Source organism: Maylandia zebra, linkage group LG4 (genome assembly GCF_041146795.1).
Source record: "Maylandia zebra isolate NMK-2024a linkage group LG4, Mzebra_GT3a, whole genome shotgun sequence".
Classification (NCBI taxonomy): Eukaryota; Metazoa; Chordata; class Actinopteri; order Cichliformes; family Cichlidae; genus Maylandia; species Maylandia zebra.
Genome location: NC_135170.1, coordinates 23057004 through 23083607, shown reverse-complemented (window position 1 = coordinate 23083607; position 26604 = coordinate 23057004). Strand labels below are relative to the sequence as shown.

General features: G+C 42.1%; 2 protein-coding genes across 2 annotated transcripts in view; one reads left to right on the top strand and one right to left on the bottom strand.

Moving 5' to 3' along the window:
* coro7 (coronin 7) overlaps positions 1–26604 on the top strand; it is a 117253-nt gene that overhangs the window by 52154 nt on the left and 38495 nt on the right. The gene's annotated exons all lie outside the window — the stretch shown is intronic.
* Positions 3198–25417, bottom strand: vasnb (vasorin b). The gene is made up of 3 exons (XM_004559377.3): positions 25167–25417; positions 18710–18752; positions 3198–7120 (listed from the first exon to the last, which is right to left on the bottom strand). The coding sequence occupies exons 2-3, from the start codon at positions 18712–18714 to the stop codon at positions 5047–5049; spliced, it is 2079 nt and encodes a 692-aa protein (XP_004559434.1). The 5' UTR covers positions 18715–18752; positions 25167–25417; the 3' UTR covers positions 3198–5046.

Here is a 26604-nt window from a genome sequence, read left to right as displayed (position 1 = left end):
ACGAAATACAGCTCAGCAATACTACGAATCTCTCTCCTCTGATAAGGAAAAAACACAGTTTGTGTGTGCTGATGAGCATTACTAAAGCAGTAACCTTTGCACCAGTATAGATGTTCTTATACTGAAGATATCAGTCATCTATTTATCTGCTTTTTCTTTGCTGGTTATAATAGGCTGAATGCTTCATCTTATGATTTTTGTCAATAATTTCATTTCCTCAACTGCTGACTGTAAATAATCTAGACTGATGTCCGAGAGATGGTTGGAGGTTACTGGGAGGTCAGATGTGTCGTGTGGGCAGTGGGGATATTTGGAAAATTGAAAACTGAGCGGCAGAGAGAGGGGAGAGAAACGACCGAAAAGGTCAATTGAATTAAAGATTGTAAAGTGCCGAGGGAAGGCAAATGCTGCCTGCAGCCACATGACCCCGTGCTCCAACACTCTGTCATTGGCTGCCTCTTCTTAACCCTGAATGTGGAAACTAATTAGAAAGAAAAAATAGGGAATGCGGGGAAAAGAAAGGCCAAGAAAAGGAATAGAAGAGGGAAAAAAGATAACTTTATGTAGATTTGTGTGTGTGTGTGTGTGTGTGTGTGTGTGTGTGTGTGTGTGTGTGTGTGTGTGTGTGTGTGTGTGTGTGTGTGTGTGTGAGTCTCTTGAAATTACAAAACTACAGTAGGGACCACTGAGCAGGGTGGGCTGAGTGAGTGTCAAAACTGGCTCTTGTCCAGGAACCAGATTTCCTTTAAAGCCAGGGGGAAAAAAGAGGAACTGTTCTACAGTAGGAAAGGAGAGAACCCACACACAGAAACTTCCTTTGTTCCACCTCTTCCTATTTACTTACATATCCAATTCTCAAACCTTGAGTCACTGCAGCTTGCACATATACAGTAATAATTATTTGTACAAAAGACGGTAAGTCCCTTTACACCTTAAAAAAAAGTGTGTCTATAGCAGTTTGGATAAATATTGAGAACCTCAAAAAAACATGGTGGCTAAAACTGCTTTAAAAGGACAAAAAACAGTTAAAACCCACTAACCTCTAGGTTCCTGCATTATTTCCTCTGTTTTTTTTCACCAGGAAGTTTGTGCCATCTGAGCAAATTGATATAATAGTGCCTGCATGACAGGAGTGGTGCTGTTTTATGTGTTTGTGTTGTTAGCGTGGGACCAACCGCTCACAGCTATGGGCCAGTTTGCTTTTGTTTGTGGGTGTGGGGGTGTGTGCTTGCATCCTGCATCAATCCCCATACCAACATCCTACCTATAAAACACATGGGTGGGCAGTTCTGTTTATTGTACGGGTTAGCAAACAACGCTTACTTATTTAGTGAGTCAGTCATAATGGTTAAATCCATTTATTACCTTCCTCTGCCTGTTTTCAATCATAATCTTTATTTCCATTTTGCCTTCAGCACACTGCTGGCAAGGAAGAATTACAAGACCTCTCGTGCACTGAAAGACGACATTAAACAGTTATAAACATTTGTTTTGGGTAGTGGATTATGGCTGGATTCAGCAGACAGAATTCAATAGTTTGTAGAAGGGGTTGCACGGTCAATGTTTTTCCACTTACTATCCGATACAGATACCCTGGTTTGAGATATCTACCAGTACTCGGTACCAATCCGATAATGGTGTCATATGAATAGGCTATAATTCTCATTATGAAGAAGAGAATGGGAATCATTGTTTTATGTTCAAGGAAACATCAGGCTCAGCTTAAAGATTACCTTGCAAGATAAAATGTAGGCAAGCAAAAACCTTAGAACATACCTTAAAGATAAAGAATGAAAAGAAACTAAATCTATTAAGTTAAAAAAAACAGGATTCACCTTATTACCCAATCTAGTTTTTAACCCAAAACAAATGCTCTACCAAAGACATAACAGAGAGAGCTTCTTCAAACGTCTGACCTTGAAGTCAGTTTATCTCTAAATGGTAAATGGACTCAGAGTTCAGTATCTTGTTCAACGACGCTTTGACATGTAGACTAGAGTGAAAGATGTCAAAGATATTGCCAAAACTGAATGATCAAAAACACATTTTTCCAGTTCAGTTTGAAGTAGTTGATGTCTGGTGAAATTGGTAACAAAGAGGGTGCTGCACAAAAAAGCTCCTTGCAGTCGCCTTGTTCGTTGCCAGAACGCTGTACTAGGAATGTACAGTATTCACCGACTTGACTCGCAAACACACACCAAGCTGTACTGAAACTTGAAAATGTGAAATACAAACCAGTAAGGTTGTGCCCCACTCTGAGCGCAACCTTTACTTTGAGGACGAATGATCTCCTCTATGTGACCATTTCACCTAGCAACAGCCCGCAACCACTCACCAACAGGTTGTGACCAGAGGTTGTTATAGGGGGTCTCTGATAGGTCTCTAGGTCTATGTGACTGAGGCTGAACCTACATAATATGTCTGTCATCACCAGCCATTTTATTAGGTACGTCTTAATACTAGGTTTTACTGCCTTTTGTCTTTAGAACTGCATTAAATCCTTTTTAAATCATAGATTCACTATGTTGCCATCTATATTGCTCTGTGTTTACATTGTAGCATAGCTTTCCTGTTCTACCTATTCCCAATGGTGCCCTATGGGTTTAATTATAGTGAACGTACTGTCATGTTCAAGACCATTCTGACATAATATGAGCTTTGTGAGATGGTTCTTTATCCTGCTGGAAGTAGAAGATGAAAATGGTGTTCATAAAGGGATGGTGATGGTACTACTTAATAATCAAAAAGCTAATAACAATAATACTTGGATTACTGATGCTCAAAGTGTGATTAAAAATTCTCCACACCAAGCTGCACCTGAAGTGCTGATCCAATTACATTTTGACGTGCTTATGCAAAATCCTCACTCTGAATATTACAGCAGAGACTTGGATGACAGGAGTGGCACTTTGTGGTGTTTGTATTGCTGTAGCCACTCTACTTGTGTTCAGACTGAAGCAAAAGTGTGATCATAAACAAACAGAGCTTCTTTTAATTTAATAATACTAGTGGCCATATAGCTAGGAATATGATTGGTGAATGACAATGGCAACAAAAAGTTGGCAGGCACATGCTAAGTGTTGTTTGCCAATAAGGTGGCATAGACTGATTGTAAATGTTAAGGCAGCTATAGACCATTAAGAATAATAAACACCAGCAAAAATGTATAGAAAGAAATACAAAAAGGATGATTTGTATTTTTGGATATTCATTTAATGATATCACTTTTTCCACTTGTACAAAGATGTTCACAGAGTAAAAAATAAACAACACATAATAGCAAAGGGTTTCCCAAAGTAAACAGGGAAAAATTAACAATCACATCGAAAATACTTGTGGTGATCTTCAATATTTTCTATTTTACAGAAAAAAATATTCCAGTTTTATCACATGATCGTGGGTTCTCCAGACGCTTACGTTAGCATAGAGTTGTTAGCTGTACACTGGAAATACTTTAGGTAACTTTACAGACATTCACAGAGGTGTCTTTGGTGTGTTTGCCTTTAAGTGGAGTTGCTTAAGTACCTCTGCAGGCATGTGGGCACATAAAGGGGTTAACTGATACAGGTGTTTGTGCAAGACAGAACATGTGCTTGCATTATCGCTGATGATGACAGATCTGCACACACACATACACACACACACATACGCATCCACACATACACGCACCTGCACCCCCTCATGCACCTCTCATTAATTTGCTTTGGAGCTTACTGACCTGTCTGTAATAATAGCAGTCATGCAGTGGATCTCTGCTAGTCTCACAACAATATAAACACTCTGTTAGCTGCATTCTGGCTTGTGCCTGTTCATAGTCTCGTTTAGTATGAATGAGCAAAACCGGGATCCTGCTTGCCAAAGAGAAATTGTGCATAGCGTTACATGCAGGCTATTTTTTAATCAAGGGAAACACAATACACATCCACTGTTTGCTTTACTTTTTGTCAGCCAGGCCGGTTAGTATGTTTTAAGTGTATTTTGGTTGAGGGATAAAACGGTGACTATAAACCATAAATAAGGTATCCGAAGTTTTGCTGCGTATTGTCAAGTGTTTTACTGTAATACCTGTGAAACAGAGGGGGATATGTCAACTGCTCCACTCTGTACTTTTTCTAATCCTGCTTACCTCCTCTCTTTGTGGTGGCAAAGCAGGCTGAGGGCTCCAGTATGGAGAAGGGGGATTTAGTCTTGACTCTGTCCAGACTCACATCTACTTAGACTGTCTGATATTCTGGGGGCAAAGCTCTTTGATTGACTTTACTGGTACCAATGAGTTTTAATCTTCAAAGATTTTAATCTGCTGTTTTGTCTGTTAGTCACAAGAGGTGGGGAGGAGGGTGCTGAGGGCTGTTAACAGTCACAATGTTGCACAATTTTTAAAAAAATAATAGACACAGATATAAAAAAAAAAGCATGACAAACATACATAACAAAGTCTTAGAGCCAGATAAAACAATAAAGGCATCAGTTTTTTCTTTGCACAACTTCATTTAGTGTCTTAAAGGTCATTCACAGCAAGCAAGCACTGATCCCGTTGTGGGGTAGTACTGATGAGTTACACTCAGCAAAAAAAAATTGCTGACTGTTTTAGTTGGGCTGGTGTGATCGGGAAAGGCAGCACAACCCCATTTTAGTCCACACCCCTTTATGGACAGATAAAGGAGAGCATGAGGTGATTCTGTCTCTTAACCCTGTTTTCAGTCAATGACAAAAAAAACACGAGTTCCAGCATCATATCACACCATGGGGCCTGACTGCATTCAAGCAAATATGCAGCCTTTAAATGGAGTGAAAAGCACATTTTATGCTTTTTGAAGTCCAAAAGCAAATTCTGAACTTGTTTAACGTCTGCTTAGACAACGAAATAACCAGGAAGTTCAATATATGTCCATCTTCCTGTTTCCTGGTTGGTCAGCTGACACTTTGTTGTCCACTTTCACAACGGCAGTAGCTGCTCCTTTTTTCTTTTTCTTTTTTTTACTTAGGAGGGCAAAGTTGAACATTTAAAAATCCTCATTGGGATTAGAGTAGTGAAAAAGGCAGTTGTCAAAAGCAGGAAGGCTTATGTAAAGATATGTTGTTATTTGACATACAGTGATCCTGTAGTAGTAAAACCTCATATTCCTGATTTCCACTCTGAACAGCAGGTTCTGGGATCATAAGTTGCAACTGCTTTTGAGGCAGGGGCCCATTGTCTAAGCCAGCTTTAACTCCATCCAACTCTAGCTGGGAGGGATCACAGTCAAGGTCTAGGTTGCCCTTGGTCCTCTTCCTGCGAAGATAGCATACCACTCCCACTGCTACTGCTATCAGTATAAGAAGTAGCAGGATCACAATTGCAGGGGCCAGCATTTTGGTTAGCTTTGGATCCTCAACCAGTGGAATAGTGCCTCTAAGGATTCGAGGGGCTGTATGGACCTCGGTGCAGACGCTGTCTATGCCATTGGGGGACCTTAATGGACTGGCACACACCATGTAGGTGGAGTTAGGATTCAGGCCGTTAAGTGTGTACTCCAGCAAGGTTGGAGGGAGATTGAATTGAATTTGTCTGCGATCTGGTCCAGAGAGATTGCGGTAGGTTAAACGGATTCCATGGATGTTAGGCTGCTTTTCAGTGTAGCGATGAAAGTCCAGGAGGACAGAAGTTCCGGTTATCTCACGCAAGCTGATGTCGAGTGTGTCTGCAGTGACAGTTGGTATGTGGGGTTCTGCATCAGGTGGTGAAGGTGGGTGATGGTTTTGGATTTCACAGTACATGCCAGAGGTACCAGGTGGACAGGTGCACATTACCTGACCACGTTGGTCCAAATGACAAGTACCCCCATTCAGACAGTTGTGAGAGGGACAGAAATTCTCCTCGTCTGGGTTTATGCTGCTACTGGGGGACGCAGGAACAGGGGGGTCCGGAGAATCACCTTCTTTTTCAGTGGGGTTGTCACTGGCCCGAGGAGCGGGAATTACCTTAGTAGTTGTTGGGAAGGTAGTGACTAGAGCAGGCTGGGTGGTAGTTGTTTTTACAGTACTAGTGGTGACAGTGGTTGTGGTAGGACAGCCAAAATCTCTATGATCCAGTCTTTCTAATACCTTTCCAGCATTGATAGGTGGGAAATGGCAGCGGGTCTCCTCTGTTTTCTCAAGGGTGATGCTCTGGGTTCTGAGCCATCTCGGGAACCATGCTAAGTTGCAGAGGCAGTTGAAGGGATTTTGTGCAAGTGTGAGCTTTCTGAGGTGGGGGAATAGCTGGGAGAACTCTTCAGGGAGGCCCTGCAGACTGAGGCTGCTTATGTCCAACTCCTGCAGCTCCCCAAGGTTCTGCAGGTCCTGAACCTTAACAGGACCCATTGGGTTTCCAGCCAGGCTAAGGTGAATCAGCCCTGGGGTCTCTTTAAGCACTGAGGGAAAAGACTCGATTTCGTTTTCTGAGATGTCCAATTCATGGAGATTCTTCAGACCAGTTATGAGCTCCTCATTCAGACTGGTAAGCCCCACACCTCCCAATTTGAGTGACTCGAGGTTTGGGGTCTGAAGGTCTGAAGGACCCAAAGTGGGTAAAGTATTAAAGCGAAGGTCCAGCAACAGCAGATGAGACATTGATAGGGTTGGAAGGGATGTCAACTGGTTCCCCTGCAGTTTGAGTTCAATTAGGTGCTCCAAGCCATTAAAGGCTGCAGGGTGGATAGTCTTGATGTGATTACTATATAAATAAAGACGCTCAAGCAGTTTCATACCGTGGAAGCATTCCTCTGAAATGTGAGTGATCTGGTTGGATGACAAGTCCAGGTTTCGCAAAGAAATCAGAGGTTCAAACACCCGATTGGGAAGATGGGTTAGTTTATTTTGACTGAGATCCAGCATGTCCAGGTTCTGTAGTCCATTAAAGTCCTCAGCTGTCAAGCCTTCAATCCCATTGGAAAACAGGTAGAGGCTTTTTGTGACTGGGTCCACTCCCTTTGGCATGGTAGAGGAACGTCTTTGGAAACAAAAAATGGATCCTGAAGAACAGCTGCAATCTACTGGGCATTCGCTAGAAAAGATGCCATCAGGAAGGATGAGGAGAAACACAAAGGGGATCACAGGAATGTGAAAGATCTTCATGGTGCTGACTCTCTCCATGCTCAGCCTGAAACAAGATAACATAAAAAAAAACCTATTAGTCAACTGTATAAACATTCATAGTAATAAAGAATAAGTACTGACCGGTAAATAGGATACAACAGCAGTATATAAACATTTTATGGCCTTTGTCATCAGTCACATACATTTAAGGGCATGTAGAACAACAGAGATTTTCCAAATTGGCTTGAGTGAGTTATTGATTCACAGCGTGCTCTTTACTGAATTTCATGAAGCCAGATTACTATCAAAGGCTTTAACTATGTGCAGCCAGTGATCAAAGGTGGTCAAACAATAGGGCTGTGTCCATGACCTCAGTCTCGAGCCTGATGCCATACTCTGTGAAAAGCTGACATAATGGCACCCTGCCACACTTTTCTGGCTAAAAGACATTGCCTATGTAATAGTCTGTGCAGCAAGATATATGCAGTGATCTCACAGTTTTAAATTTGGATCTAGACTGCCAACACAGCACCGTACACTCTGTGGGATTAAAGTTAACAGTCCTCCCTATGCTAATGACTGGCACTGAAGCCTGTCAACCACACGCTATTTGTCTGCAACAAAGTGTGTTTCTCTGTTTCTCAAGAGCCAGTGAAACAGACGAATGTCCTTTGAACAATTAAATCCATGCCTGAGTATCTTCAGTTTAATATAACCATGTCACCTTTGTGTGTCTGTGTGTATAATGTATGCCACGCTACACCCGATTGTGAAGAATTGGCCATATGACTCACACTTCCCGTGTTGTTGATACACAGCCTGCCAACTAGTTATATATGTCTAATAAACGTCTTCAACTGGGTTTGAAGGAGGAGTTCTGCTGATGATGAGAGTAGAACATCAATAAGATATATTACAGTGATTCAAAGCCAAAATGAGCCCAGGCCTTAAAACAAATACACTGGAAGTGTCAACACAGTGCTTGAAAGAACTCAAAGGAGAAGAGGGATGTGAAGAGGCATAGAGGACTGAATGGAAATAGAGAAGTCAGACAGCCTTGGAGAACGAGGCAACACTATCCACCTTCGATGATTTTAGCAGTCAACTTTATTTAATATCACTATTTAATTTTAGTTACTTGAAAAAGTGGTTTTAGGGCTTTAAATGATGCAGTTGTTATTTGCACTACACAAACACTGTTCTTACACTGCTTAACTGGGGTCACTCCTCATTTCACCAAAATAGCCAAATAAATTATTGTGTGTTTTATTTTTTGATTCTATTCTTTTTTTTCTTCTTTTTTTCCCCAAACTTACATGTTAATATGTGAAAAATATCTCCTTTAAATTAAATAAATAGTATAAAAATTCCATAATCTCTGGTACAGGTTCAGCATTTGTTGTCTTTGTACTATTTATGATTAAATACAGGGTTTAAAATCAAGTGTTGTTGTTGTTTTCCTTAATTGACTCATGCAGTAGGCATCATTAGCCATGTTTTGCTGTTTCATTAATACAAAGTATAAGTTTTAGGCCCGGTAAATGTTACTGTGGCAAAAGAGTAAATGTAAATTTTAAGAACTTTTCAATATCATGCTCTGGTCTTTCTTTTCACTTTTTAATAAAACATGCACAAAAAAAGTCATTGTATCCAATGTCTGAACTTGGAGAGGAGATCAAGGCAGCTACATCAGTGAGCCAGAGGAAGGGCGAGTATCATCTCATCACACCACAGCTATGGCATTTATTTTCCTTCCCTTTTGGCATACTTTTCTTTCCGCTCCTCCTTGAAATTGCAACCTCCTTGGAAAGAGTTCCCCATCTCTTATTTTCCTTCTCCAGTGTATAAACTAAAAGCAACTATGGCATAGGCTTGAGCTCCCACTGCCAACTCTTTCCAACAAGGCAGAACTATTGTTCTGTTCAGCCAAATGTTAATGACATGAACCTGCTCAAACCTTACATGTTTATTAAGCAAAACAGCTAGCGGGTTTTTAGAGTCTGCACCTGCTAACAGGATGGAAACACTGTCCAGCTTTGTCAGCCATGCAGAAAGTTAGACGCCTTCTGTGCTGGAAAATCTCGTGCTGAAAGCAAACATGACATAAGCTTGCTGGCGACTATGACTAAATACACACACTCACTTAAACAGGTGATATAGTTTATTTTCACCTGTTCAGAAATTCATATTCTACTCAACAAATACTTGAGTCACAACTCCAAAGGCCAGATATAATATCTGGTCTTGGAGACTCATTTTTTGAGACCAGGCTCAGAAATTATGGATGCATAGATGAAAAAAGGGGAAAAGAAAGTGTAGCTGCTGTGCTGCATATGTGTGTAGAGCAAGGAAAAATAAAAGGATTTGGGAAGATAAACAGGAGATAAAGAGGATAGGGAGAATCAAACAACAGCTGGAATGCATGCAGATGGTTTCAGGTTTTCATAGCATCACTGTGCAGGGTGCTGCATTTTAGTTTCAGGCCATGATATCGCGTGTGTATTAGAGAGGGTACACACACGTTATTTTAACCTTCTTCAAAATGTAGAAAAAGTATATTGAGTGTTAGAAGTTGTCCAAAAAAATGTTCTTATTTCTTCTGGACATAGCGGAACTTCACTTTGTTACAACATATCAGGGCCAGACACGGGTATAGGGGTCCGCTGCCAGAATATACAACAACATCAAGGCAGCTTTGAGAGAAGAGTAAGCTATGCAGATAAAACTGTGAATATTTTTCTTAGAAACTCATCGTGGCGATTCTACCGTAGCTCCCCGGGGCAACGTGTTTATTTGAGCGTGCCTCATTCCAAAGTGGGCCAGGCACATCTGATAACCCAATGGAGGAGAAACTGTGGTGGAGGTGGATGGGGAGGAATTTACCCAGCGAATATAGCCAGATCACAGATAAACTGTAGCTTGATAGTTTAGATTTGCCTGCTTTCTTTCCCTTCAAATGTGTGGCTTATGCAGATCGGAGGTTAAGATAAGGTGCAGTTGTGGCGTCAGTGCAGCATTGATCCAATATGCTCTGGTACTGACTGCCTCCTGTGAGTGGAGGTGGAGGGCTGAAAGAGAGATTAAAATTTTGAGGAATGGCCCTCCCCCCTCCCTTTTAGCCTTCTTTCTCTCTCCTTGAGTTGTAATTTCCTTTTCTCTCCCCTGTGCATTTGAGATATTTCTGAGACAGACAGCCGGTGAGTTTGAAAAAGTAAGGAAGCTTATTTTAGGTTTATGAACCGACAATGGATTGAATTAATGTGACCTTGTCTGTCTGTCACGCGATAATCGTGCTTACTTCTGTGGGGTTTTTATGCATGAGTTCAGGTTTCTGGTCCATACTAGAAGAAGACATGTTGGCTGATTAATACACAGTATCACCCAAGAGCCTGAAACAGTAAGAGGAAAGCACACACACACACAAAAAAGAAAAAACAGACTTTGGGAACATCTTTGCATAATAATAGTGGGGAAAGCATTGCCTAAGAGCCTTAGAAAGAAAAATCAACGGAAGGAACAAAAGCATTTTCCCCTCTCCCCCCCTCTCACTTCTTATCCAGGTTTTTCTTTCTTTTCAAGATAAGGAAGAAAAGAAAACACAAGCAGCAGTGAAGACGAGAGCGGGTTTCTGTCAGCAGGGGCACCAGGGTGAATAAGGCCTGGCTTTGAAGTGGGCTTCAACAATTAAATCCTGGCTGGATGAGTGTCAAGAGTTTTTATCTTTAGAGCCGAAGGCCAACACTGAGGGGTAATGAAGGCAACAAGAAAGTTGTGGTGTGTATGAGTTTAGGCTGGTCACACGTCATTGTGCATAATTTGGCAAGCCGGGTCAGAGAGCAACATGCCAAGTTACTGTAAGAGGATAAGACTGCTCAATGCAGAGCGTAGGCTTCCAATAAAAAAGTTCCTTATCTTTTAAGGGAACAATGCTTGTGGTATGCACATTAGAGTATCATCTACGTAGGTATGCACAGGCCTGCTGGCTCTGCGGTGCCCTAATATAATATTTACTATTTCTGCAAGCTGAGCTAACTTATTATAGCTGGTTCATACTCGATTTCATATTAGTCATACATAATCTTTCCAGTGTCAATCTTTTCCCTCTCTGTTTTTGCAGCTTTTCCATCTATGAGAAGGCAAAAGCCCACACACTCCAAACACACTCATGTTCTTGTCCCTTTCCACTGTCAGCAGTGTCCCAGATGGATGTTGTTATCCACAATCCTGTGGGGCTATCCATCAACGTGACAAAAGGGTCAAGAGATAATTAGAAATGAAGCTGAAGGGGGGAAAAAAACACTTATGTAGAATATTTGATGATGACAAGATTGCATGTAATGTAGCTCTGGAGAGACATGAAAACATCTGTTCAGACACCAGAAACACAAAGCTTAAAGTATGAATTCAAACAATGTCAGCTATGTTAATGCAAGACTGCCATCACAGCGTGAAATGCAGGAAATATTTGTTTATAAGCCAACACGTTTTTTGTTTGTCATTTTGATGCTGGTTGTACCTGTTGAACTATGGTAGATAAGAAAACACATTTTTACGGTGGCACGAGGAGCGCAGCACTTGATGTCATCAACGCTCAGTGAAGGGATGCTCAGAGGTTTTAGGATCATAACAGGATAGCAAGATTTTCTGCTTACACAAAAGCCATTGGCTGTTTTCTTTCATCATTGTGTGCTGTCAGCGCAAATAATGGTAAAATTGTAACGAGGCAAGAAAGGATTAGGTGTCTCTTAAGATCAAGGCTCAGCTGCATTAAAATCTAAGTGAAGCCAGTCGTAACTTTGTTAAAAAGACAGATCACATTCCAAAATATGCTCTGCTAATGCAGCACTTACATCAAGGTCAATCAAGAAGACAGAAAACAAACACGCCAGGCGGAAGGGAGGGGAATGTGAAACAAGAGAAGAATGATCGTTTTACTGAGTTTGTCACTGGTAATACTCCTCTTGAAGCCACAGTATCACTGCTGTGCTTTGTAGTGGTACAGAGGGGGTTAGGCTCTGTAGCAGTTTTACAAACAAAGCTTCCTACTGATTTCAGCCTTACCACAAGAAAAAAGGGAATTAATTCACCCATTGTACATCTGCTTCTGCTAGTGCTGAATGATGGGGCTGATGTTTTCATAAACAGGCAGGTTGTAGTTGGTCCGCTTCCTAATAACAGATCAATGATGCACTTTTCTCAACTTTCTACACTTTAAGCGTTCCATACTGTGATTTATATCTCAACTAGCCGCTTCAATATCGGTGTTAAAGGCGGCTCTTTTCATCTGCGGATTTATAGGTCGAAACGTGCCTGCATATTACGACAATGTGAAGCAATAATTAGAGCCTGCAGCTGGAGAACTTGAAAGAGAGCAATAATATACAGTCCAGGGGTGAATGGGAGGGTAGTAGAATAGTAACACTCACATAAAACTGTGTATATCTTCAGCACTGTGGGGCAGCTCTGTGTTTGAGTAGTTACATTTTGGATTTCGGTGTAACACATCTGTTTTAATGTGCTAAGAATGAAGTTGCAAAATACAGCTGCAAGGGAGACTGAGGAGGCTAGCGTGGCCAGTTCAGCAGGGCTTAGGTGGTGTGGCAACTTCAGATCAAATTATGTTAAAACCAGGGCTCTAAGCACTGGTAGGAAAAATTTATACTCATTGCAGCATCCTTGATATATAGGCAAAACAATTTGTGCATAAACACGACACCAACTTCAAGCCTATTTTCTGTCATTTACAAACCATTACATTTTTTAGGTTATATTACACATGGCTACAAGGGTCAGTATAAGATAATTACGGATTATTTTCATCTATGAATCATGCAAAGCTATTTTAGCAGAGTCCAACAATGAGAATGTGTGAAGCTGAATATGAGAATAATAGTGGCCGGCCACTGACTCCAGTGGCAGAAGAAAGAAAACTAAAGATGCTATATAAATAAAGACAGCAAATGCTAGCACAGAAGAGTCTGAAAGCCAAACAGTATTTCTTCCATTCATCTGGTTATATAGCATCAGTCCATGGAACAATAAAACCAATGAGCCAATGAAGCATAGAGTGTCTCCTGGCGGTCAGAGGTCAGGCTCTGTTTCCACTTCTCTTGCTATTCTGTTGTTGTCTGTTGTAACTCTGGCCCAGACAGCATAGATAAAAGGCCTTGTTCGACACAGGTACACACCCAGCTCCAGTTACACCCGTGTCTACCTGAGCCTTATAAGTCCTCATCTTCACAACAGGTGTTTTCTCTCCTCCTCCAGGGCAGCATGAAACCCAAAACCTCAGGAGTGTGTCTGAGTAAATGTTGTTACCTGCGCCAAACTTCCAGCCTTTACCGGCTGCGCACTCCTACCTAAGCGGAGGCGAGAGGGGAAAGGAAACAAGCAGAGGTGGGCAGCCAGGCAGCCAAAACCAGACGAGCTGGATCTCTGCAGTAGCATGTGTGCAGTCTAGTTGTGCCTCCTCTGAGCTTTAGAGCATAGAGGTCATCTACTACGAGTTCCAAAAGGAAATGTGGGCCATTTCCTTTTGTTTTATTGCTATAGGATATGACTGATGGTGTAGTAGACGCTAGACCCAATTTTGTTTTCATAAAAGCTCACATGAGAGGAGACACGGGATGCACTGACGGAGGCTGTGTCTTCTATTATCTTCTTATTCTGTGTCTCAGACACAGGGTCCACTTGTTTTGTCTCGACTTTGACGCCAGTCTCTCATCAGCGCACCCTGCCCTGTGACCTTTGGGGACAGACAGACAGTCAGAGGTCTCACATACGCATCTATCTGCTATCCTCACCATGGGAAACTCACATTACACAGATACAGCAGATTTCAGTTCACCAACGACAACCTGTGCTTTGATCTGTTTTGTTATTTCTCCTTGGTGTTTACTCCTGCAGTGTTTCTTGTTCCCTTGGTCTTTTCTCTGTTGGTCTTTTCAGTCAGACACAACAGCAAACCACACCATTGAAGAAGTCACTGCCTGAGTCCAAGAGTACTAAATCACCAGGAAACAGTAAATATGACATCCTTGTGTCACAAAAAACTGGACTTTCTCCAAGTCTGGGCTTGTGCCTTCATATCCTGCGTATGGCTAACCACGCCTCTACCCAGAATCAAAACTTCATTGTGCTTTCTGGCACGCTGACCCTGTTTGCAGTTGTCCACACATCTGTGGAGTGTGTGTGGTAGAAACACCCATAGCAAGCTGTGACTGACAGCAGGTAGTGATTCAGAATGACTTCTATTGACAGTCCTCAAAACACCTGACATAACAGGACGGTGCGTCTGTGTGTTGCATGTGTGGTAAGTTTTGCGGTTTAAAGCGACTGGGTGGACCTGTTCTATCAGTGAGCCTAAAATAATGTGCACACTTTGACACTCTGTCTGCTCCAGTAGCATTCATTTGACTCCGGTATGACAAATGCTAGTTTGTCCCCTGGCCACTATGACCTTTATCTACCTGAAACCAGCCAGCCTGCATTTTTTTTCCATAGTACAAATCACTTTAGTTTCCTGGTAAGTCTCCTTTAAAGCATAGGCCAGAATTAACATAAACCACTCTTAAGCTTTGCTTTTATTAAAAGATCAGGGTATGGTCCTACTTTGTGGACAGCTGTTGACACTGTTTTCATCTTTATCCTGTTTGTATGATTCAGGCACAAAGCAGGATTATGAGTGCCTCCAGGTCAGACTGACTGACAGGCTGGCAATCCTTGTTAGACAAACAAAGCCACACGTACTGACGAAGCGCTCGTATATTATCCATCCGCCTGTCTGTGTCATCTTTCTTCTTATTGTTTGAACCGTTGTAGCTGCTACTGTTTATCTGAGTATCTACTCTAACCCCCCCCCTGCCACACACACACACACACACACACACACACACACACACACACACACACACACACACACACACACACACACACACACATACAGCATTATAACAGAAGGTGCTCTTGTTTAACACGTCACACAAATATCTCTGAAATTCCCCGTCTCAGCCTTGTGATTTTTGCGCCCCGCACTCTACTTGCTCCTCTGTTTGCCCCTTTTGCTTCCCTCAGGTTTGTTCATGTCGCTGACAGGAACACAACTGGAATCTGATGAAGGCATGTCTTCTCCACTTGCCACAACAGCCCTGGGAGGCCTCATGGCTGCTATGTAGCAGCCTACATGCTCATTAGACTAATGAGAGCTCCGGGCTAAAGTAATGGGGATGGTAAACAGAAGCTTAAGGGGAGCAGTAGTGCTGACAGGTAAATATCAGCTTCTTTAATAAAAATGCAGTTTAGGATTTAGACTACGTTCAGCATGCAGACTTGGAAATATACATTTAAACACACAGCACATGACAGTTTTATCATTTGACTGTGTCAACACATCTTTCACCTGTCTGCAATAATACAACAAAATGAGCACTACAGGACATTTCTCTCAATGAGATGTACAGAGGTCAAAGAGATAACAGGTCTTATTTGGTATTTAAGCTACATCTTAAAAGGGAGTTTGCCTTCTCTAACTGCTCAACTATGACAATATAGAAAATGAGAGAGGCGATGGGAAAAGAGCCGAGTGAATTACTGATAAATTGTCTATTTTAGCTTTGAGCTAAGCCGCTGATTTGGTAGTCTCTGCTGTCGAGTGAGTGGCAGATTGAATCACGTTCACTTGTCAGTATTATTAATTCTTTGTTACGTAAAGATAGTGGCAGTAGTGCAGCTGTCCTGCTTTTTCTTCTGTATCAGAAACATCACTCGGAGGCAGGCACCATACCTGTTTTTCTGGGCCCTAACCCTACACCCCTACCTTTTCCACAAGTTACCGTTTGTTATTTTTCTAGTTATTCTTCTCTGCAGTCTTTTCCTTTTAAAAAAACAAAACAGAAAAACAACTTAGACATGTGCCACACACAAGATAAATGTGAACTGGAGATCGTCGGTGCTGATTACAATGTCACAAAGGAATTTATTGTGAAACTGCTGCCTGTGTCGGCACCGCGCCAGCGCTGGGGAGCCTGGCTGGCAAATCAACAGTCAGGCGGCACAGTTTTCCCAACCCCCAAGGTTGACATGCCTTTCCTCCGTAGCCTCAGGTGCCCTGTGACTTGTTTATTAAGAAATTACAACCAGTGTTTTTTAAGGGTATTCAAACTGGTCTCTTGGAAATCTGAGTTCATTAACTATGTAATCCTTTTCATAATTTGCTAGAGAACCAGCCCCCCCATTCAATATCATTCCTTAAATATAATGCATTACATCTCAATTATTACTTCATAATCTCCACTGCAATGTCTGGAAATTAAATTTAAAAAAATCCACAGACACACAATAGGATGCTGTGAGCCAGCATTTTATCACCACACTGACATGCTACGCTACCTGTGCCAACAGCTGATTAAACAGGTGAGCTCTGCCATGTTAGAGACTGTAAAGACCTCATTCAGCAACAGTCTATTAAGACATCAACAGTGACCCACAACTCAGCAGGCTGCCCACAGCAGGTGTGCGTTTCCTAACACTTAAACAAGATGAAGGAGGGGAGACGAGGAGGGTAATGACAGCAGAGGAGGTGTAAATAAGTGAGCCTTTAGCCTGCTTTTCCCTAGAGGCTGTCAGTATGCACAATTCAGGATACATTTCTGCCGAATGCTGCAATCTATCTTAAATGATGGATTGTATAGAAGGCCATCAAAATCAGTGTACAGTATACCTCTTATAATGTGAAAATAAATCAGCTGATCTCATTTGTATGTCAAAGAGAAATAAGTAGAAACCAGTGGATGGTTCACATTCAAATTAGAGTGTGATTTATGACCCAGATCTTGGCATTTGGTATAAAAGATGTGTGTTTCTGTAGGTCTGTGTTCGGTTAGTCAAAGCCAGAGAAGACCCAACATTCAGTAAAAGAGAGAAGACATAAATGGTTCTTTGTTATCGTAGCAATTTGTCTACATTGAGAGCAGTTTACTGATTCTCATCGACACAGTCGTTCAGGCTAGTCATTAAGTGAGTCAAGCAGATTCCTGAGCTGACCTGTAACATAGGGAACAATGCTTACCTGTGTAAGTGTTTGCTCACACGTGTGTGTGATCTGGCTATACGTATGGTTGAGTCACGGTATATAAATATCCCGGAACACCTTTGTTTGCTCTTACATGTTTGCTTTTAGGTAAAAATATTAACAATATTAAGTGACTCTTGCCGCGGTGTCAAGAGTGCACTAACTTGTGGCATTTCTGGACATTCAAAGCACAGAGCCAGCAGAGACTGCTCACACCCAGACATTTGGCTTGAATTCAGCCCCTCGTTATGTACGTACACCCATATTTTACCTCGTATTGAAGAGCGTGTAGGTGTGGCTAGACGTGTGTAGTGTTACAGTAAATGCTTAAGAAAAAGGCAGGAAAAACAAGCATGCAGGATGTCAGCGTATGCTGCAGTCAAAGGCAGTGTTGATGTTAAAACTTCAGGATCATGGCATTAATGGAGTCAGTGTGTGTTTTAACACTGAAGCATTGACTGCATAGCAAATAATTTACAGCGAGCGAGTCGAAACCTCGACCTGAGGAATGTCTGCATGTTCTACAAGCCAAAAGCAGCAGGAGAAGAACTCAGTTTCACCAATCTTCTCGGCTCATCTCTGTTTTCCCTGAGATGGACGAGGTGGGGGAGGCAATTAGTGAAAGTAGCGATGTGCGTCCAGATGCTCAAGGCTATGCCATATCCTGTGTGTGTGTGTGTGTATCTTTACAAGCCCACACAGTTCCTGTTACAGCTCATTGAGAACTAGCACGACACAGGCTGGATGGAGAATGAGAGGTCAGAAGGAGCGTGTAGGTGAATCCTGCTCTGTCAGACAGTAAAACAAGACAAGCCGACTAGACTCTTGATACAGCAACACATTAAAAAGCTGCAGATTGACTATTCTAATGGCCAGTCTGAAGTTTAGCGCTCATTGTTTTTGATAGACTGCATACCGACAGGATTGTGTTCATTTTTTGTCTGTTTATATCTGGATTTCCTGAGAGGGGTGACTCCACTGATCAGGACAAAAACTTTTAAATGATAAAACAGATATTCTTCTTTTTCATGTGCAATACTTTAAGATTATTGTTGGAATATCATCACGATGGTGTCACCAGACTTTGAGGGGATTTGAAAGTAATGCCAAAACAGCAGAAACCATGTAGGTTACTAAGAAAATGTTTTCAACAAACACAGGGTCATTATTCTACCTTTTTCTCCAGCAACCAGACCGGCATGCTAAACTTCAAACTTCCTCCATTCCCCCCTTTCCTTCTCCCTCTGTCTGAAACTCTACACAGCCTCACTGTATCTATTAAATGCCGTGTGTGCTAAGAGAGGCGCTCTTGTTCTCCTGCCAGTCTTGTTAAGAGGCTCAGAGCTGTGTGAAAGGATCCCATTGAGGGAGCAGAGTGTTATGGTTAACATGGTAAAGACCGCCAACTGCGTGCCGTTTGGGTTTCTTGGTGCAAATATTCACAGGGCTGTATTATTTAGCCCGTGCCAAAAATACTACATTACTTTTCTGTCTATTTTTTCTTCTTGTATAATAACTTAAGCTATCTTTGCACCTTGGTATCAAGTAAAACGACCACATCTTTCAGATATAATTAAAACTCACCCCATGAAGATGCTTCCACTATTCTTCTTCAGGTCTTCTTTCCCTGTAAGGAACACAAGAGTTGTAAAAACAAGCCAGAGAGGTGTTGCAATATTTTTCTGAGTGCCTCTTTTCTACTTATTTGGAATCCAGCCCCCTTTCATGTCTTGTCAAAAGCACATAAGTGAAACAGGAAGTTTTTTTCCTGTTAATTGGGTAAATTCCACCCGAGTGTGGGAGCACGCCGAGCAATGGCAGAGCCGTGTGGCAACAACACGAAAATGATGGAGTGCCAGAGGAAGAATGCGGGCCGACCACTCTTTCTCCATCATCTCCTACTACAGATGGACTGTAGTATCAGTCCATCTGCCATAAACTGCAGTTGTGTACTGTACGCAGAATTGTGCAGCATGTTGTTATTCAATCAAATGGTTTTTATTTCTATTTCAGAGCAAAATTAGGCTTTCCACTGTAAGCCAAGAACAGCTTTTCATTTTATGATATCAGCTGGCAAAAGCTGACCGCGCTTTCTTCATTTCTTTCTTAATGGTGAACATTGCTTTAGCCATAACCACAGCACAATTTGTGCGTGCGTTCATGTTCGTGCTGCTTTCTGTGACTATTATCTGGTATCAGATGTTATTTCTGAATGTGATTACAGGATCATAAACATTAGTTGGTTTGGGGAAAAACCTAAAGAGTGCCCGATGGATGTTTTATTTGTGAGAGGCATTTAGCCAAAAGCACTTTCAACATTCTTTTCTATTGGCAAACTGTTGTTTTTTTTTTTCTTTTTCATTGATATAATGCTGTTCTAAAATGGTTTCTGAGATAATTACCTAAGAAACACAGCATGCCCTTTCTTTCTCTGTGTACTGTACAGCATTGTATATCTGTCCGCGGAGCATAAACCGGCCTGACTCTTCCAGAAAGTTCCCGCTAAGCAGCCATTTTTCATATATCTAAGCTCTGAGTCACAGTCTGTGGATGCGAAAAACAGAGTGACTACAAAACCACGTGTTATACCTGGCTTGTGTGACTCCTGAAACCTGACTTCACTTTGCGTGTAGCATATCTCTGAGCAGCCACATGCTTCCTTCATGTCAAGGGTGTAGTGTTTATATCTGAAAATAACCTGTTGCACTGCAGGGCTGGCTTTGGCACGCTGACCTGTGTTGAGGCCCGTGCTGCGCTCTGCATCCATGTGTTTATTTGTCTGTGGGACTGCTACACAGAAGCTTTTTTGTGAACGTACGTGTGCGGTCAGTGGGTGTTTTTCCCTGTGATTTGCATACATTCGCACAGGTAAATCCAGCAGTGGCTGAGCGAGCGCTTCTTGCATGAGTGGCTGCTAAGTTAAGTACGGGGACTCCTTTCTGCTGACACAACCCACGGATCTGTTACCCGAGGTCACTGTATCCCGCTCTCAGACAGTCCTTCAGCTGAACTGTAAATGTTTTTGCTTTCAAAGTGGAACTAGACACCCTAAAATAGATACAAATTGTCTTTTACCGCTAAACGTCTTACATGACTGCAAAAGACTAAACTGCTAACAACAGTGTCCTGGTCTTGGTTTCCCTTAATAGCTTAAACAATCTCTTCCACTATTGTCTCAAAGACATTCGGTCTTTAATTAGTGCAGACTGCATGCTACCAAAACATTTGTAGTATCTTTTAACCTGCTTTGTACCTCTTATTTTCTCTCTTTTCGCTATTATTGGCTTACTTTGATATTCAATCTCTCTCTGACTCCCTCTGTCCTTTTTTGGGAGCACTGATACGTTTTAGCTTTTCTCTCCACTGTAATTTTCTTCCTTCCTCTGTGTTCATCTGTTCAACATAAATATCACCTCACCCTCGTCGCCTCTGTTTCTCCTTCTCTCTCTTTCTTTCTCCCTCCCTCTCTTCTCCTTCCCATCTGGTTTAAACTCTCGTACGATAGGAGGGAGCTGAGCAGCTTGACAATAACACTGGAACCGTTTTGTTGTGGAGTAATCACGTAAAACTGAAAACAGTTGGTTAGCTCAATGTATGTTCAATATGAACTGAAAGATTGCAGCTCAGAACATCAGTCCAAGCTAAACTGCTAAAAGAATTGGGTGGAATAAATAAACAGGTGCCTTTTACTTGGATGGCTGGCATTTAATGTGACACTCTTGGAAGCTTCTTCTTGGGTAAATCTGTACCAGTGACAAGTTGCGACTTGTCATTGATACAGATTTGTCACTGTCACAACTGCCTTTCGGTTCATGCAGGCTGATGCACGATCGTCTTCAGGCATATGTGCATGCATGCTCAGATGTTTCTGAGTAAGGCTCAGGCTTCTGGCTCTTTATCAGGGTGGACAGCGCCAGATAACAACACTATCTGTGTCTGCTGGTAGCCGTGTAAATAGACCTTAAGGAAAACGGGACCCGGCGGACTAAAGCACTGTCTGGTGCGATGAAAGAGAGCAACTGTGTGCATACGTGTCACCTTGTAAGCGACACACGCTTACATGAAAATGTGAGTGACCACTTTCTATGGTCTCACACACTTGGTGACCCAGCTGCGAGCAGATGAACACTAACCCAAAGGTACATGCACTTCTTAGTGAAACATTAACAACTGACATTAAACTTAATGCTTTGTGTCAAAGTTTGTTATTAATACCCCAAATTTTCATTTGGCGGCAAATAATTTAGCCCTGTGCTTGTGTGCGCGTGTGCATTTGCCCTTGCTTTTGCTCTTGCCCAGTAAAATCTGGTTCAGGGCTCATTTCCTAATTACAGTGCTGGCCAGAAGTAATTACAACCTTAGATTAAGAGCCGTTTCTCCTTTTTTTATAGGTTCACTGAAATGCAGCAATTTGTGGTGACTTGGGACGAGCATCCTCCTTCTCATCCTCTCTCTCTCTCTGTTACTCTCCATCTGCCTCTCTCTCTCTCTCTCGCTCTCTCTCGCTCTCTACTCCATTGGAATTTGGGGGATTTTATTTTTTGCCTCTTTGCAGATTTTCCACTCAAGTGAGAAGGTTAAAAAAATAGCGCAGTTAATCACATGAGCGGTTCATTTCAAACAAGAGATAGGGAAAAGCTGTGAAATATGACTTTAGTGGGCCTGCGTGTCTCTGTGGACATATGGACACGGAGGACAGCAGTTATTTGGGGTTTGCACTCAATCCGGGGCACTCCAAAGCCCGCAGATCCCTTTGCATGTGTGTGTCTATTTATGCAAGGTTTTGAAGTGGTTCTTCTGAACGCATCATTTGGATGCATCGGCAAGCTCTTCTTCAATTTAGCTTGGCAGGCGTATGGGCTGGGGTTTGCCCTCCACATACCGCTGGTTCAGCATTGATGTTTGAGGCTGAGGCCTTTGAAGCCAGGGGTTTTATTTAAGACGCCTCTTATAACGGAGGAGCTCCAGCTCTTAGTTGTCAACCAGAGAGCAGAATCCCCCCACCCCCTGCTGAGAAGCACCTGAAAAGGGGTACCCGGAAGGAGGATTTGCACTCCTTGAATCGCTCACACAGACTCCTTGCTAATTGCGATGAGACTCCAGCTTCACGTGTTCTCCAGAAAAATAAACACACGCACACATATTTGCACACTTACTCCAACTTTCTGTCCTGTCGACTCTCCTTTCCCTCCCCGCTGCGTAACTGCCCCGCTCTTGTCCTCCTTTTGTACCTCTACCCCCCATATCTCTCCACTCTTCCCTTCCCTAGGCCTCCTCGTCTCACGTACCTGACTTTTAACCCTCTAATCCCTCTGATACAGAGGGAAGGGTGATTCAGCCACTGCTGCTAATTGGCATAAAAAAAAGATAAATCCTTCCCTTCTTAAACAGTTTGGAGAAAGAAAAGAATTATTCATTATAATAATCAGTAGATTTATAGGCAGCAGATGCTACTGTAAGATGTCCAGCTCATCTTTTTGTCTCGTCTCAAAACAAAAAACTTAAAGATCACCAACTGTCAGTCATCATCTGCAGCAGATTTAGACATCAGTGCTCTTTCCCTCTCGAGCTCTTTTGCACAGATAATGAAACACTGGCCTTGATTTTGTAAAAGAAAAAAAAACCCCCAGAAGTAATAAAAATAACAGATAAAGGTACAGGCTGACACAACGTTGGTAACCAGATCTTGATGGGTCCTGTGGTTTCAACATCACTGTCACAGTGGTGTGACAGCAGGCCTGTGCTTAATTGTATAAATTAGATTCTAGAACAAAGGGGTCGCCTTAGTCATGCTTCCCCATCCACAGTCAGACACTTAAGGGGAATAAATATACCGGAAAGTGGAGCACGGATAATCAGTCCGAGGTTATTATGTATCCCGTGCACAACTGCAAGTCTTTGACTTAAATTTTTACATCACAGAAGACATGCAGCTTCCTTGTTTATCTCTTCCTGTAATCATCCTTCTTTCATCACTGAGACGGTTGTGTCAACAAGTTACTTTCTAGGTCTAACAGTCACTGAAACATGAAGCGTCAAGTCTCTACATGTTTTTAGTCTTACTTAACATATTAAAAAATTCAAGCACACTTCTGCATTCTGTAGTATTCCAAGCTGTGCCCACAAACAGTCTGTTGCGCTGTTGTCTTGCCATCTCTTCCACACATTATCCTCAAAGTTCTCCACATTAGTGGAGGATAATTGGTCTCCTGTGGCTGCTCTGCAATTTCTGTTGGCCTAATATAAACAGATTACAACTATTTTATACTGTCAGAAACACATTAGCTTCTCCTGTAGTGTAATTATAGTCTGTGAGGAAACACTTGGTGGTAATAGAGAGGCTTTTGGGGCAGTTTGTGCTGCTTATTTGGCCTTGGGACGGATCGGGTGATTTGCAGCATCTGTTTGTGTGGGCCTTATAAATGATGCTCATCTGAGGACTGAATTTAGGATTCAAGTGATGAGATATACTGTGATTTATTAGATTAGATTTTTTTTTTTTTTTGATCAGGTGAGTATTTGGAACTATTCACATAATAAAACAGAGATGAAAGAAAGCTGGTGAGATTGACGTTAGTATGTTTAATTTGGCACATTATTTGGAAAGGTGAGATCATATTTTCAGACACAGACACACTGAGATTTGTCTAAACCTGCTGATCCTGTCACTTGATTGGATGCTGGTTTATTGGTGGGCTTGATCACTGTGAGATTTAATCTTTCAGGAATGTGACCCCATGGCTCACTGCTCTGCTGCACACTTGCAGTAGATTTCTACCTTTCCGCACATCTGAGCAACTGTTTCATTTTTTATGTCTCTGCACCGAAATGCCTTCAGCTAAACGTCAAATTGCGCAGAATGTTAAAAATAATAATGAAGTTATGTAATCCCTTTTAATAACAGTAGCAGCATTTGATGGACAGCCCAATTATTAGTAGCCTATTGCAACGGGGCTTCAGTAAGCTTTTTACTGGCAGCTGGCTTTTGGCGTTATACAAATGAAACATGGTTGTGTTTTAATCTATGGAATTACTCAAAATCTGAGGTTTAATCAGCGCATGCTTCATAATGTTGCTCCTATGAAACATAGCCCTTACTTCCTCGACAGTTTGTGCTTCACATTGAAAGCAATGACCGTCCAAATGCTAAAATAACCAAATGTACTAAATTTGCAACTTTGAGTGGTGTGCGTATTGGAGCCGTTTCAGCGCTCGTGTCCTGCTGAACTTGGTGTTGTGGGACGTCCCCTTGTGTGATTCCAAAAACAGCTGTCCTCTGCGGTGGACACCGCTCGGTGCGGTGTAGACATTCGGCACGGCTCTTGCATGCTGCACGGCGTCCTGCGGTCCAACACCAGCCCGCCTCATTACCGTCCCGGCGGCTCTTTTTGCACCGCGCACACGCTCGCGTTTTCTGTTTTCTGGGTTTGTTTGGTTTATTTACGCGCTTTCCAAATATAAAGGAACTCGCGTTTTGTTGTCTGGAGAATTAATGGAGCCCACATCTCCAATAAACCTGTTGAATCCAATGACTCAGCGGCGCATCTATGCAAATAACCCATTTAAAAAAAAATTTTAATTCAGATTTCCACTTAGTTGCTGTGCATTTACAGGAGAAACAGGTTCGTGTTTAACGCACTGTACATTACAAGCAAAACGCGTTTTTGCAAAGCAGACACGAGTCTGTTGAATTATTTGAGCGAGTTTTTGTTAAGAAAGTTGTCACAGGAGAGAAAAAACTCGGTACCACTGTCAGCTTGTGCTCAAAAGAGGAAATAAAGCCGACAAACAGCTGGAGTGTTTTTTTCTGTTATACATTCATTTTATTCTGACAGTCAGTCGATTCAGATGTTTTTAAAATGATCATTTACTTAACCCCGTTTGTCAATATATCCCTGTTCACGCGTCTTTACGCTGGACTCGATCATGCCGAAAGTGTTTTAGAGCTAAAACACACACACACATACACACACACACAAAACAAAACAATATTCACTCTACCATTTAAAATATAAGTAAGTATAAGTAAGTCAACTCTTACCCGTAACTTCGGAAAAGTGAAGCTGGAAGCGCAGTCGCGCTTGTGTCTTTATCCAAGAAGAGCACTTCAACGATATAACTCCAAACCTGGTAGTTTCCCTGCGTGCGTTCTCGGAAAAAGAGACCTTTCTGTGAACGTATGAAACTTACAAGGAACGGTCTTCATGAAATCCTTGGAGGGGTACCCCTGCCTCCATGTCAAGGAATGCGTTCAAGTACCAACTCCCTGGACAAAAAGCGCTTTATTGGTGAGCACAGAGGAGAGTTTAAAGCGAAGGAATGGGAGGGGCGAGGCGCGCTGCAGTTGGGCGCACTCCTGCGCTGAGCGGAGAGCAACAAACATCTCACCTTGCAGCTTTGCAGAGTGCGAAGGAGAGAAATTCCAGGCTCTTTTCAGCTCACTATTTCTTAATTCCTACCTGCGTGACCTGTTTTGAGCAAGATACATTACTGATCTTACTATTTACTTTTACAAAAAGTTAGTCGCATTTCCTTTGAGGGACCATTAACTTTGCCTCAGAGCACTGTTTGTGGCTTTCTCTGCAAGAAATAAGCAAACTGATACAGGTTTTTGCTTGGATACAGAGAATGGTGAGAGCAGTCAATCAAAGTGACCAGTTGATCCCCAATTAACCTTCTGCATAAATAGGGAGTGCCTGCAAGATTAAAAATAGAGTGGACCAGAACAGGTTTGATTAGAAAGATTGAAAGTTAAAAGTCATGGATAATCTGAATGGAGATTAGCAATGATCAGAAGGTGGAGAAAGTTATACTGTTTTAGTGTGTCTAGCAGCTGAAGTTGTTGCCTTATGGAAGAACCCATCGGAGAAATGGCCAAAGCCTAATCAGATGGAAAAGGCTGGGGGTTAAAAAGTGATCTATGGCATATTCAACTTCACATTAAATGAGAATAATATGTTAGTAACTGTTTCTTTCATTTGTTCTTATGCTTCATCTGTTCATTCACTTATGGGGGACAGCCAGTTGCCTCCACAGTGTACGTGCGGTTTACATTAGCTCATATGGTTGCTTTCGTTGACGGAGATGTCTTCAAGCTGAGAAAGCTATCAAATACTTCCTAACTCCAGTGACAAACTACCCGTTGGCAGCTGGGAGCCTATTTCAATGCCAGCCTTTCCCAACAAGGTGCAGTAAGGCGATAGCTCTCTGGAACTGTGTCACCACCGGTGTGTGCTTTTGGCCTCATGTCACAGAATTACACAGATCCCTGAAGCATACAGTGGCTGATTTTTATCAGCATGTTGCTGCTTTTTCTCTTAATGTTGGCAAGAAATTGTAAAAGATCATTTGAGCCAGGTTTAATTCCTCATGGCTGAAGGCAGAGACACTCCAACAAGAGAATTATTCAACTAGCAGACCTCTCTGTAGCCTTACACTATTGCACGTGTCTCCTTAAACCACCCCCAAACCTAAGTATC